Source organism: Schistocerca cancellata, chromosome 4 (assembly GCF_023864275.1).
Source record: "Schistocerca cancellata isolate TAMUIC-IGC-003103 chromosome 4, iqSchCanc2.1, whole genome shotgun sequence".
NCBI lineage: Eukaryota > Metazoa > Arthropoda > Insecta > Orthoptera > Acrididae > Schistocerca > Schistocerca cancellata.
The window spans coordinates 713,047,603-713,062,991 of record NC_064629.1 but is presented as its reverse complement, the minus strand read 5'-3'; the positions used below and the strand labels follow the sequence as shown (position 1 = coordinate 713,062,991).

Sequence of the window (15,389 nt, the reverse complement as noted above, 5' to 3'; positions counted from 1 at the left end):
CATGGCTGTACTGGACTATCCCTCTATTGCAGACCGTTAATAAGTCCTTTATCAAATGTTCTTAATTTGTTACGGATTTTACGAGAGTGGGCAGCACTCACGAGTGACATCTGGGAAGTATAAGATCTTTCATGACTTCTTTTTGGACTAACCTATAACTGAGTTTTCTAAAGCATTCCACCTTTTCCGCTTGCTTTCTTCACTACGTTCTTTTTCTTGCGACCCTGTTCCACATATACGCAGGGTCGGCATGGTTGTGAAACGGATATAGTTAATTTAAGGGATGGTCGGATTAACTTCCCGTCGCCACCCTGTTTATCCCCGGGACAGAAGATGAATGTAACAGCTATTTGCCAATCGTGTAAATGAGGCGAGCGCGGTATTCATCGAGTCGGATGTGGGAAACGGCCTAAAAACCACACCCAGTTTGACCTGCACACCGACTCTCGTGCTTAATCCGCCGGTCGGATTAGATGTGGAGCCAGCACATCTCCTCATCCCTTTTGTGGCGCTTTAGCACACGCGGACATCCGGCTGGCTTTTTTTTTTAATTATGTTCTGCAGCAGATTATACAAATGTATCTCAAGCTAATTAATTCTGAAAATCAAAATCTCCCTGACTCTGAAATAAAACAATAAGTCTACGGTTATGTAACCAATTCAAAATTTTCCCAGTTTTTTCCCTGCTTTTTCTTCGCCGATTTCGCAATATTAGGGATTGGATTTCTTGCGTTATATATTCTCTTGTGCCCGTCCAACTCGACTTTTGGGTATGTTTTGAAGTAACAATGTTTCGGTTTTTTATACTTATTTCTTTAATATATACCGCATGACATAGCCTAGATGCCAGTTGGTGTATACTCACCCAGATTTAGGATGTGGCACTTATGCTGTGTGATAGCCAGCTCTAGGTTAATTCTACAAATATACGTTTCCTTCAGTTCCATACTACTGACAAAACAATGTATGGTGTAATGTGTTCTGGCTCTGATTTTCTGAGTATTTGTCAGCGTTACATAAGTTAATACGTTTCCGTTTTAAGTTAATTTATTTAGATGTTCTATGTTATTTTTCATCCTTCATTCTAGATCCCAGTAACGTTTGCTGATATATAATTCATCTGTAAATCATGCGTGCGATAGTTTTTTCTTCTTATACGCTTCTGTTTAATTGTAATCAAAGAAAAAAGTCTAAAAGTGTCTAAAGTCCGTAATTCATATTGTTCTTGGGGATGAGGATTCCAGACCTTTAGGACTTAACGGCTCTTACGACTTAAGCTGCCATTCTGGATGTGTCATCAACTCACGTAATATGTTCTTCACGACATAACGCTCTGCATTTTTGTACCATATCTGTTACCCTAGGCCAGTTTCTCTTCTGGAAGGCTGAGCATTGCATCAAAAATTTCACATGTCTATAGAAACTACCTTATACCGGTTTAATCTTACTATTGACTTCTTAAAGGAAAAGTGGTATACTGACAATGTAATACACTTTCATTAGTGTGTTTATTATGCATACCAAATTTCATTGACGGCATGCCTCTGTTGTTCTCACTTGTGGATCTTCCTCACTGATCACCCTTTTCAGTTTCTCTATTAGTTTACCAGTATTTCACTAAATAGAGGAAAAGTAACGGAGAAATTGAAGAGAATGAACAGAGAGGGAGATAGACTAGTGAGCAAAATTGAAGCATGACCTTAACGAAATCTGATACAAATAAAGAACAATGATGATGTGTCACAGAATATTATACAGACAAATGGAATCCTCCAAAGAGACTCTGATTCCAACACTGTTCAACATATACACAGCAGATGTGGCAACCAGAATTGACGAAGACTCAAAAGCAGAAATTATTCTGTGTGCAGACGACATGATGATAGTTCCAGTTGTAAAAGAGGACGTAAAGGAGAAACTACAAATATTGTAAACTTGGGCAAAGGAAAAGGTCCAAAAGTGAACCAAGAGAAGACAGTTCACATGACTTTCAGGAAGAGAGGAAGAATATCACCCAAAGACAGAATAACTCTCTGCAAAGAACAACTGAAAATAGTAGGAAAATATAAATACCTGTGAATTACATTACAGACAACAACAGAATCTTTCGGTATGCATATTCAGGAAAAAAGTAGCAGCAGCCATTAAAAATACTCATACAATATCCCGAACATAACTGATCGACAAGCACAGCGATGACGCCATTCAAAGCGGCAGTGGCGTCAGTCATAACATATGGAATAGATGTCGTACGGAAACAGCGTAAGATCGGCGATTTGAAAAGAATAGAAAAAGCCAAAACGATGTTCAATAAACGGGTCCTAGGAGTGGGAAAAACAGCGCTATCACGACGCATGAGAGTCTTAATTCATAGAGGACATCAAATTGCAACAGGGGCTGCCTTCAACAGGACAGTACAAGGAACTGATCGGCATTATGGAGCGCAAGAAGAAAGAGAGAGACCTAGAGTTCTACAGCACACCTTCCATGCTCGATGTCACACTTGTTTGTATGGTTGCAAAGTCTTGACAGAACCGCACGAAAGCTATCACAGAACAAATAACACCTAACAAATATTTGTACATTCGAGTTACCTTTAATTAAAATTGACTGACCGGGTTCCTTTATTTTATTGTTAGTTACATACATCATTTCACCACCGATGATGATAATGATGATGATGATGATGATGATGCTATACAAAATAAAACGCAATATCATCAAATCTTTATGTCTGAGTTCTTTAAGTGGTTTTCAGTTGTGCTATAAATTTTTATATCGTTCGCGCTTGAGAAGACTGTAAAGGAAGTAGGCAGTGTACCGTTTAACAGATTTAATTTCAGACGTAATTGTATTTGGTGTCTTGGAATTTAGTGCATGCAGATGTTAAGTGATTGAGATCGGTTTCTACTCCATTGTCATGACCGTACGTGCGGAAGCACAAAACTTTAATTTTGTAGAGATGAGTAGGGCAATATATACGTTGTAATCTGTCGTATTAATGAGTTTTGATGCAGTTTTCTCATTTTGACGCAGTCAGACCATGGTGCCCTCAGCAGTACCAGATTCATACAGGTGTATAATCTACGTTGTTGTTTTGTAATATGTTCTATTCTCATTTCCAATTTTCATGCGCTTGTTGGCGTAGTTTCAGAATGAAATTACTACACTGGAGTCCAATACCTTTGAATTTGCTTTTGATAACGTTTTATTTAGCATTTGTGTGGACTATTTCATTCTCTATGACGCATATCATTTTACCCACATAAAGTTTACGTTAACGTTGATATTTCTTGCAGTATGAATCGAACTCAGTGTATGATATAAGGGATAACCGCTTTCCGGTATGGGTTGCTGTCCACTATAACGTCCCTTTCGTAATTTGTTAAAATCATTATCTTTAGGAACCCATCCATTAAGTTAAAAGTTCATCCGCTGTAGAGTTCCGTGTAGATTTGCACGTAATTTTGGTTAAATGTGCTCCATAATAGTCATTACTGACTCATTGTTCTCCACGCGTTTTGTCATCGAAAATGCGTAAAAGATATTGTTTTCAAAGTATGCTACCTCATACGGATAATTCCACCCTATTACACTACTTTTCTTGTGAGATTATAGGTCACAATGTTCGGAGTTAATGGTAGTTTGACTAGAAGAGCGGTCGATGAGTATGATTCCTGTTTATACACTGGAATTCCTGTAGTAAATTGTGGATCTTCCTGAGCGTCACGTTATTGGGGTCCGTATATATATATATATATATATATATATATATATATATATATATAATAAAAACTGCTTTTCCAGTAACTGGCTCTGAGCACTATGGGACTTAACATCTTAGGTCATCAGTCCCCTAGAACTTAGAACTACTTAAACCTAACTAACCTAAGGACATCACACACATCCATGCCCGAGGCAGGATTCGAACCTGCGACCGTAGCAGTCGCGCGGCTTCGGACTGAGCGCCTAGAACCGCTAGACCACCGCGCCCGGCTTTCCAGTAACTGTTGTTAAACGTTAACAGGCATTTCTTTATCTTTTACGGGAGCATTTGTTGGCGACGTCGACATAACGTCCAAGCATTCTCTCATTGACTGTAACTTGCACAGCGTCTCTTAATGCACATTTCGGAGAATCTCTCTAATCAGGTACAGAGTGCGTAAGTGACCTGTAGAGGATCAGAACAGCCTCTGGTTCAGCTTCCCGACACGTGCGTGTTATGGACCTAAGCAAATTTAGTGCTTAAATTTTTAATGTGACCTATTCGATACGTTGATACCATGATAATCGACCTTCTGTATTGAGGCTGAGGGTTTGCTAGGAACAGTAAAGGAACCATGACACATAGCATGTCATGCTGCAGTCTATTTTAGCTATAATCCATTCTTTGATGTAAAAATTTGATATAATACTTCATTCCCAGAACAGCAGATGTCACTGTCTACTATTTGGCGCTGTAAGCGAGACAGGAGGTTGCCGTTTCGAATCCAGATTTTGGAAGGCAGTCCCTCACCGATATTTGTCCAACAAAAAGGGTATAGGTGATGGGATAACGTTTGTGAATGGCAGATCATGCGCCATGACTCTTTGAATTACAGATTGCGACGCTGTTCACGGTGGCTCGCCCATCAGTTGGCGGAATACACTGATCAGCCCGAACATTATGACCACCTACTTAATAGTTGTAGCTGGTATGTCCTCCTTTGGCACGGATAATAACAACGACGAGTCGTGGCATGGAAGCAATAAAGCATTGGTAGGAGGGAGTTGGTACCACATCTGCACACACAGGTCACCTAATTCTTGTAAATTCCAGGGAGGGGAGGGGGGGTCGGCGATGAGTTCTGACGCTACGTTCAGTCACATCCCAGATGTGTTCGGCCGAGTTGGCTGGCCCAGCACATCAACTAGAACTCGCCGCTCTGTTTCTGGAACCAATCCGTCACACTCCTGGCCTTGTGACATGGTACATTATCTTGGTGAAAAATGCCACTGCCATTGGGAAGTTTGATCGTCATGAACGGATGTACATGGTCTGAAACTAGTGTACAATTCTCTTTGAACGTGATGCTGCCTTGCAAGAGCTCCACTATAGCCATGGATGCCCACGTGAACGTTCACTAGAGCATAATAGAGCCACCACCAGTTTGTCTCTGTCCCACAGTACAGGTGTCAAGGAGCTCTTCCCCTGAAAGATAACGGATTCGCGCCCTCCCATCGGCATGATGAAGAAAGTATCGTGATTCATCAGACGATGAAACGCATTGCCTCTGCGCCAAAGTACAGGGCCGATGTTCACGTGCCCATTTCAGTCGTAGTTGTCGATGTCGTGGTGTTAAGTGGCACATGCATAGATCGTCGGTTGCGGAGGCTCATCGTTGGGTTCAAATTGCTCTGAGCAATATAGGACATCACATCTGAGGTCATCAGTCACCTAGAACTTAGAACTACTTAAACCTAACTAACCTAAGGACATCACACGCATCCATGCCCGAGGCAGGATTCGAACCTGCGACCGTAGCGGTCACGCGGTTCCAGACTGAAGCGTCCAGAACCGCTCGGCCACACCGGCCGGCCATCGTTGGGAGTGTTCGGTGCAATGTGTGTTCAGACACACTTGTACTCAGCACAGCATTGAAGTCTGATCAGAATTCGCTGCCTGTCCTGTTTCACCAGCCTGCCCAGCCTACGGCGTCCGACATCTGTAATGAGAGATGGCCGCCCAACCCACCGACATCTGGACGTAGTTTGACCTTGGTTTCCTCACGTGTTGAACATACTCACCACAGCACTCTACGAAAACCCGAGAAGCCATGCAGTTTCCGAAATGCTCGTGCCGAGCCTGCAGACCATCACAATCTGCCCTCGGCCAATTGCAGATAGTGCGACTCCCCCATTCTACACGGGGACAGCACGTTCACTGATACTACATGCACCGTGCGTGTGTCTGACTAGATGTCATTCCTCGTCGGGTGACGCTGCTACCGCCTGGGCGGGTTTATATCGACAGTAGGTCGTGGTCATAATGTTCTGGGTGATCAGTGTAAGTTGAGCAGCCACTTTTATTCTATTCTAAAAGAGTAGACTGTACACCACGACCAGGTTCAACATTATCCCTTTTCTCTTACGCCTTAATCAACAGCACGAACATGGCTGTACACTCTACATACAGTCATCGCGGGCACTTGCTCACACGAAGAAATTGCGCTTAAGGTACAATACATGCGATTAGCAAAGGGAGGATATCCAACACGTGCCAAAACTATTCCGAATCCGGGAAGCTGAACGCATAATGATCGCATATCCAGTAATATTATATGGCGTTCAAATTTTTTACATGTATTATTCTGCTAAAACTTACATTTGATGCCGTTTTTTCAAGTCGGTAACGTTTGCGACCTGTCTTCCTAGCTTAATCCTCTATCTCAGCGAACGGAGTAGCGCAGTGGTTAGCACATTCGACTCGTTTTCAGGGTGGCGACTGTTTAAACCCGAGTCCAACCATCCTGATTTAGTTTTTCCGTGATTTCCCTAAATCGCTTAAGGCAAATGTCGGGATGGTCCCTTCGAAAGGGCACTACCGCTTTCTTTCTCGATCCTTCCCTAATCCGAGCTTGTGCTCCGTCTCTAATGATACCGTGGTCGCCGCGCGGGGTAGCCTCGCGGTCTAAGGTGCGCCGCCCCCCCCCCCCCCTCCGTTGTAGGTTGAAATTATTCATCAGGCATGGGTGTGTGTGTTGTCCTTAGCGTAAGTTAAAGTTAGATTAAGAAGTGCGTAGGCTTAGGTACCGATACCCTCAACAGTTTGGTCCCATAAGACCTTACCACAAATTTCCAAAAGAATGTCGTCGTCGACGGAACGTTAATCACTAATCCCGTCCTCCTCTATCTACTTCTATATTGTTGCTCTTCTCTCTAATCTTTCTATTTCTAACACCTCGTTCTTCAGATACTTCAGTCTATACTTAACCAAGTCTTACAGTCGCGTGTTTGCACGCCACTTCCTGATTCGTGGAGGCGCGCCGGCCGTGCATCAGATCCACCCGGCGGATTAATGAGGACCGGTGTGCCAGCCAGCCATCCAGCCTGGATGAAATTTTTAGGCGGTTTCCCACATCCAGATATGTGAATACCGGGCTGGTACGTTAGAGGATGCAGGCTGAACACAGGAAGAACGTGGGTAGAGGAACCATTGATATAATAGTTGTAAATTGTCGTAGCTGTGTTGGGAAAGTACCAGAGCTCAAAGCGCTAATACAAAGCACTGATGCTCAAATCTTTATAGGCACCGAAAGCTGGCTATAGCCGGTTATAAGCTCAGCAGAAATTTTTGTGAAGAACATAACGGTGTTCCGAAAGGATAGGCTAAACACAGTTGGCGATGGCGTGTTTGTTTGCTGTCAGAAGTAGTTCAACGTGTCGCGAAATTGAAGTAGATACTTCCTGTGAGTTAGTATGGACAGAGATCATTGTTGGCAACCGGAATAAAATAATAATTGGATCCTGTTACCGACCTCCCAGTTCAGATGATACAGTTGCTGAAAGACTCAAAGAAAACTTGAGTTTGATTTCAAACACGTACGCGACTCGTACGATAATAGTTGGTGGTGACGTTAATTTACCCTCGATATCTGGCGAAAATACATGTTCATTTCCGGAGGTACGCATAAAATATCATCAGAAATTGTGCTAAACGCATTCTCTAAATGGTTCAAATGGCTCTGAGCACTATGGGACTTAACTACTGTGGTCATCAGTCCCCTAGAACTTAGAACTACTTAAACCTAACTAACCTAAGGACATCACACACATCCATGCCCGAGGCAGGATTCGAACCTGCGACCGTAGCAGTCCCGCGGTTCCGGACTGAGCGCCTTAACCGCGAGACCACCGCGGCCGGCCAAAACGCATTCTCTGAAAAGTATTTCGTGCAGTTAGTTCATGTGCCCACGCAAATAGTAAACGGTTGTGAAAACACGCTTTACCTCTTAGCAAAAAATAATCCTGAGTTAATAACGAGCATCAAAACCTTTTCAGGGATTAGTGAACATAGGGTTCTAGTAGTGAGATTGAATATTGTAATTCCCAAATCCTCGAAAAATAAGCGAAAAATATACCTATTCAAAAAAGCAGATAAAAATTCACTTGACACCTTCATGAAAGACAATCTCCACTCATTCCAAATTAATGATATAAGTGTAAACCAGATGCGGCTTAGATTCAAAGAAATAGTATCGGCAGCAATTGAGAGATTTATATCAAATAAATTAACAAACGACGGAGCTGATCCTCCTTGGTACACAAAACAGGTTAGAACACTGTTGCAGAAACAACGAAACAAACATGCCAAATTTAAACAGACGCAGAAATCCCAAGATTGGCGATCTTTTACAGAAGCTCGAAATATAGCGCGGACTTCAATGCGAGATGCTTGTAACAGTTTCCACAGCGAAACTTTGTTTCGAAACCTGGCAGAAAATCCAGAGAGATTCTGGTCGTATGTGAAGTATGCAAGAAACAATCAATACCGCCGCGCGGGATTGGCCGAGCGGTCTGGGCGATGCAGTCATGGACTGTGCGGCTGGTAACGGCGGAGGTTCGAGTCCTCCCTCGTGTGTGTGTGTGTGTGTGTGTGTGTGTGTGTGTGTCCGTAGCATAATTTAGGTTAAATTGTGTGTAAGCTTAGTGACTGATGGCCTTAGCAGTTAAGTACCATAAGACTTCACACACTTTTTTTAACAATCAGTGCCCTCTCTGCGTGATAGCAATGGAGATACTATCGAAGACAGTGCTGCCGAAGCAGAGTTACTAAACACAGCCTTCCGAAATGCCTTCACAGAAGACGAAGAAGTAAATATTCTAGAATTAGAATCGAGAACAGCTGCCAACATGAGTAAATATCCTCGGTGTAGTGAAGCAACTTAAATCACTTAATAAAAGCAAGTCCTCTGGTCCAGACTGTATACCAATTAGCTTCCTCTCGGAGTATGCTGATGCATTAGCTCCATACTTAACAATCATATACAACCGTTCGCTCAACGTAAGATCCTTACCCAAAGACTGGAAAGTTGCACAGGTCACAACAATATTCAAGAAAGGTAGTAGGAGTAAACCACTAAATTACAGGCCCATATCGTTAACGTCGATATGCAGCAGGATTTTGGAACATACATTGTGTTCTAATATTATGAACTACCTCGAAGAAAACAGTCTATTGACACACAGTCAACATGGGTTTAGAAAACATCGTTCGTGTGAAACACAACTAGCTCTTTATCCACATGAAGTGTTGAGTGCTATTGACAAGGGATTTCAGATCGATTCCGTATTGGATTTCCGGAAGGCTTTTGAAACTGTACCACACAAGCGGCTCGTAGGGAAATTGCGTGCTTTTGGAATATCGTCTCAGTTATGTGACTGGATTTGTGATTTCCTGTCAGAAGGGTCACAGTTCGTAGTAATTGACGGAACGTCATCGAGTAAAACAGAAGTGATTTCTGGCGTTCCACAAGGTAATGTTATAGGTTCGATGAACCCTCTGCCAGGCACTTTAATGTGATTTTCAGAGTATCCATGTAGATGTACCCACACCTCACCTTAGTTGCACGATTCCTAAACATTTAGGAAACGTTCACACATTTTCACGTGGGATAACTCTAGACGAAAGCAGGTAAGGTACACATGTGGTGGACGAAGGAAACTCTTTAATTATCCTAGAACTCTTAACGATGACTTGTATTCATTTTCTTTTTCGACATCTTTTTCATTACGTGATGGCTGGATGTTGCTGACAAATGTTTGTATGTTGATATGAGCATCTTGTTCATTGTTTCTACCTCTTTCACATTCACGGAGAATTATGAAAGAACTTAGACCTGATACTATTGCTTCTATGGTTATTGTACTAAGACTTTTAAAAATCCATCTGACTTGCTGTTGTCAGAAATACTCAACGACAACTTGTTAGTTTCATGTATAAATGTGACCATCATAAGAAACTTGCCTATTTTGTTACGTTCATCTGCTAGCCATTTATATCAGGACATTAAATTGCAAGTGGACAGAGCGTTTGCCTCTCAAATTGTTTCCACTGAAGATAAAATAATGCAACCAGAAAATGTGTGCATTTATTATTTTTCAGAACGAGTTGCTATCAAGATACTGGACAAATCTAAACTGGATCAAAAGACAAGGAAAATGCTTGCACATGAGATCACCACAATGGAGGCTATTCATCACCCGAATGTCATCCGGTATGTTGTACCACTAATTTTTATAATATTTTTTTTATAGTGTAGAAAAATGAGATGCTACGTAGACTAGGTTTGAGTAGTTGCTATTACAGAAACACTGCTAATCTTTCTTGCACGACGTACGTTAGTCAGTTATTAGAAAACTACATTAGCAACTACTAGTAGTTCATGTTTTCATTTCCAGTTCTAGATGCTGCCCATAAGCTCCTGCCATTAAGTTTGTATTTATTTAATTCTTTCAGTTAAACTGATTTAAAGTGCTAGACGCAAAGGTATGGTTGTCATCTCAACTATACATTCATGAGCAATTAAATTATAAAGACCTGCCCAGTAGTGTGCAGCATCCCCTTTGACCCCGATGACGGCGGTGACTCAGCTTGTCATGGATTCAACGAGACATCGAAAGCGCTCAGAGGCCAGCGTATAATCACTACTGAGTCGCCATCCACAACTCACTGAAAGCAATCGCAGATGTGTCTAGGGCCCACACGTCTCACTCGATAGAATCCCAGAGGCTTTCAGTACGAAAAAGATGAGGTCACCTGAAGATGTCACGCAAACGCACTCAAATCTGTGGAGTGTTCTTCAAAACATTTCGACACCATTCGGAAAGGTGCACTCTCTTGCTGAAGATACTCGTACAGGGTACTTTAAGCGACCAAACCGATGTAGATGATCGGGAATTAAGATTCTGTATAGTTCGCTAGTGAGAAATGATGATAATTTATCTTAGGACACACATTATTCCATTTAACACACCATACACAAGAATTCCTCCATCACTTGCCAGAACGATGAGCTGCTTGCAAGTGGAATACATTACCTGGTATGATTCCCTACCCATCTTACCTCGTTATCAGGCTGTACCAACGTGTACCACGACCCAACAATCCAGAAGATCCAAGCGTCCTGTGGCGGTGTTACTGGCCCATACTAATCACTGGACCCTGTGACGTGCGGCAAGGAAACGTCGACGCTGTTCTCTATACCCCATAGTCAGGAGATGGCTCCGAACGGTATCGCACCTCATTGGTTGGTGCCTGGCTCTGAAATCATAAGTGATTTACACCGCCGTGGCCTGTCTACTAACTGTTAAAATCCTCGACGGACATGGCGACCTATGCGATCAACAAGTTCTTTCTAACCGCTATTCGTTTTGTGTCCGGGACTTTCCCAGAAACAGGATACCCACGATACATCCTCGTCATCGAGGTAGCGTCGAAAATTCAGTATCTGGCAGTGATCGAATGAATGTGGTGACTTGTATCCCGCTCTCCAGTCACACATATGGCAAGTAGAAGGGCCAGTGACATTCCAGCCACGTGACAAGTCTGGCTCTTCCATTCACTGTTCGACATAAGAGCTCACCCGTGACTATATTGAAGAGATAGAACTCTGTTGAATGAATTATAAAGAACACAAAAAACAAGAGCATAATTTTATTAACCTACAGTCTTGTTAACAGTTACCAGCCCGTGTATAGAGTGGTAGTTACAGAAGCACGATGACACTTGAGACTTAACAATATCCACCTTCATTTAGCTTTCAAGAATAGCCGTTCGCCGTTGGGAGAGAGAGAACAGCGAATAAAGGAAATTTCACTAGCTGAATAGGTGTGACCTTCAGTACAACAATGGAGAAGTATGAGACTCGTTACAAGGTGCAATAAGGAACTGAAAGTAGTGGAGAGTCAGTCGTAGGTGTTAGTTTTAAATATCACCTAAAAAGAAGAAAGACTGCGTAATTGACTTCAGTCCTGATGCACAATGAAATACTCGCACCACATTACTGTAACAGTCGCAAACAGGAGCCGAAACAAAATAACACAGCTAGTTGGAAAAGTGCGAAATTTGTTGTGGCTCCTCTAGAGACGTGCTGCGGTACTGAGGCACGGGGATTTCATTTCGTACCAGGACTTTAGACATGTACCTGCAAGCAAACAAGATATTAATTGCGTAACTTTATTTTTTCAAGTGATAGCTAAAATTTATAATTACCCTCATCCAAGGGAGAAGACATAAATTCGCCATAGGTACTAGAAAGATACATGGGCTTCATGACGATAAAAGTGATAAAATACTCGTATTTGTATTTGTTTAAACAAAGCCAGTTCATCTAGAAGATAAAGGGAAGGGATATTAGCGAAATAATCAACAGAAATAATACCAGTGGGAATCGATTTGACGTATTTAAAAGTTTCAAAATTACTCACTTTTAATGTAGTGGCGGTTACGAGGGGCGTTTAATAAGTAACGCAATACATTTTTGTCTCTACCATTTTCGGTTGGAATAATGTGGAATATGTTGTGGGACACTGAGGAATATTTTCGCTTCAGACCCTATAGTTTCATAAAGTTCCCATGGTTGGTGGCGTTATACGAAGTACCGAGCGAGGTGGCGCAGTAGTTAAGTCTATGGAGAGCCAGCGGTGAACAAAAGAACGGTGAGTCGTTGGGCGAGGCATCTGTAGTCACCGCAGCAACGTAACGCAAACCTTTCCGATCTCACACGTGCCGCCAGGCCCTCACGCAATTGAAGAAACGACTTCAGCGTGTTCGTCGCCACAAAAATGCAAACGGACTTCTCCTTTTCCATGACAATGGGAGGCCTCGTACAGGTCTGCGCACTTGAGTAGAACTCACAAAACTTCACTGGACTGTTCTTCCGCGTCAATCCTACAGCCCTCATCTGTTTGGCCCAATGATGGATTCACTCCGCAGGGAACAGTACATGGATGATGAGCAGGTTATTGACGCAGCAAGATGTTGGCTCTGACGTCGACCAGTAGGGTGGTACCATGCGATCATACAGGCCCGTCTAGTAAAGTGGCGTAAGGCCGTCGCATTGAACGGAGATAATGTTTAAAAAAAATAGGCTTCTATAGCCAAAAGAGTGGGTTTTAATATGGTGCATTGGATTCCTGTATAAAAGCAACCTGCTTCCAGAAAAAAAAGTGTTAACGTTACTTAATCAACGCCCCTAGTACTAGGGCAAGAAGAAAGCAAGTGTATGATTTAGAGGCGCTACCACGTTATATTCATATCGAACTTCAGTATATGCCAGTAGACGTTAGCAGAAGAGAGAAACATCTTTTTCCTTTTTCCATAACTTATTCTTGATTAAAATTAACAAAATCATCTTTTTATCGGACAAGCAACTCCTTTCATGTTTTGTGATCACCACTACATTCCGTACCTGCAGTTGCTTATAACAACACTAAATCAACCTGCAATATCTATTGGCTCCGAATCAGCATAAGGTTTCAGTGTTTAGGTAAGAATTGCGGAAGTCAGAAGAAGGTAATTTTCAATGCGATACGGTCTGCAGCTGCAATGAATTTTTTGAAAGCTACCATTCTTTTTATTTCATGTACGATTCTACAATTTCGGCCTTAGGCCATTTTCAAGTATCTAAAACGGAAGCATTATCCATTGGATACATTAGTGACATATGTGGCTTTGATGTAGAAGTAAGTCATATCTATAGATATACCAGGCGCATTTTACCTTACTTTATGGGTGTGTTTTTAGTAGTAAATTATGCTATGTATTTCGTTGCTCCTATGACTCCATGTTATGCTCATAAAATAAATTCGATATGTTTTACGCTGTTTTAGGAGCACGTTACTTTCGAGCAGTTGTTGCAAAAAGCTTATATAAAAGGCCCATGTTTTAACGTACTTAACGCTAACTTACTAAACTAACTTCCTAGTGTAAGTACGTTAAAACATGGGCCTTATACATCAGAGCTTTGTAACAACTGCTCGAAAGTAACGTGCTCCTAAATTAGCGTAAAACGTCTCGGATCCTTTTTATGAGCATAACGTGGAGTCATAAAAGCAGCGATATACATGCCACAATTTACTCCTAAAAAATCATCCATAAAGTACTGTATGTTATAATGCGCCTAGTATATCTATAGGTAGGACTTGTTCCTACGTCAAAATCACAAGTGTCGCTGATGTATCTAATACATAATACTTCCGTTTTAGACACTTGAAAATGACTTAAGGCCAAAATTGTACAATCGTACATGAAATAAAGAGACTGGCAGCTGAAGGCATCACTAAATCTTTCAAAAAATCAAACGAAGGTGTTATACCGCTAGGTTATCTTACGGATGCGGAAAAATCACTTTAATTTATGCTAACTTTGACAGCATCGATTCCGTAAATTTTAATTATTTCTTTCATTTTTGGTGAGACGTTAAACATTAACAAGAGAAAGTGAGATCATAGATTCGGGAAAAATTATGATTAAGGCTGCACACATGTTAGAGTTGTTTTACACGTGGATTAGTGATGAATTATACCAATGATATACAGGCTGGCCAACGAGGAACGGTCAGTATTCAGGAATATGACAGGGACGATCATTCGAATAAAAAAATGGTAGTAAACATGGTCCCTAAAAAGCGTACCTCAAGCGCTATGAACACTACTTCATCGTCGATACTGTGAAACAAATCTCTTCTGCTGCAGTCCTAGTGCTTTCCATATTTTGGTAGGACGTTGTATCGACCAACAAAAGAAAAATAGTCAAGTGAACATGTATTCTACAATGCTTACCTTAAGCGAGGAAATCCATGAAATCTCTTGTATAGAGCCTCTGTAGACAACTCCCACCTTCCAGGTTTTCCTTCTTTGCCTAGGACTGGTTTACCATCTGAGCTCTTTATATTCATACAACTGCTTCTCTATTCCCCAAAAACCGCTTTAATTTTCCTGCAGCTGGTATCTATCTTTACCTAGTGAAACATGCTTCTAAATCCTTCCTTTGTCCTCTAGCCATTCCTGCTTCGCAGTTTTGGACTTCCTGTCAGTCTCATTTTTTAAACGCTTGTATTCGCTTTTACCTGCTTCATTTGCTGCATTTTTAAATTTTCTCCTTTCGTCCATTAAATTCAATATCTCTTGTTTTACCCTAGAATTTCTAATAGGCCTTGTCTTTTTGTGTTTGATTCTCTGCTGCCTTCACTATTTCATCTCTTAAACCTACCCATTCGTCTTTTACAGTATTACTTCCCCCTTTTCTAGTCAACCACTCTCTAATGCTCCCTCTGAAACTCTCAACTTATGATTGTCTCAACCTATTCAGTTCCCATCTCCTTAATTTCCTAATTGTTTCCGATTTC

General features: G+C 41.7%; 1 protein-coding gene across 6 annotated transcripts in view; it reads left to right on the top strand.

The window, feature by feature from the left end:
- Positions 1–15,389, top strand: part of LOC126183466 (serine/threonine-protein kinase NIM1) — a 486,904-nt gene that overhangs the window by 422,573 nt on the left and 48,942 nt on the right. For all 6 annotated transcript variants that reach the window (XM_049925470.1, XM_049925475.1, XM_049925474.1 and 3 more), the window contains one exon: positions 10,145–10,256. In XM_049925470.1, coding sequence (XP_049781427.1) covers positions 10,145–10,256 — 112 coding nt within the window. The remainder of the gene's footprint in view (positions 1–10,144; positions 10,257–15,389) is intronic.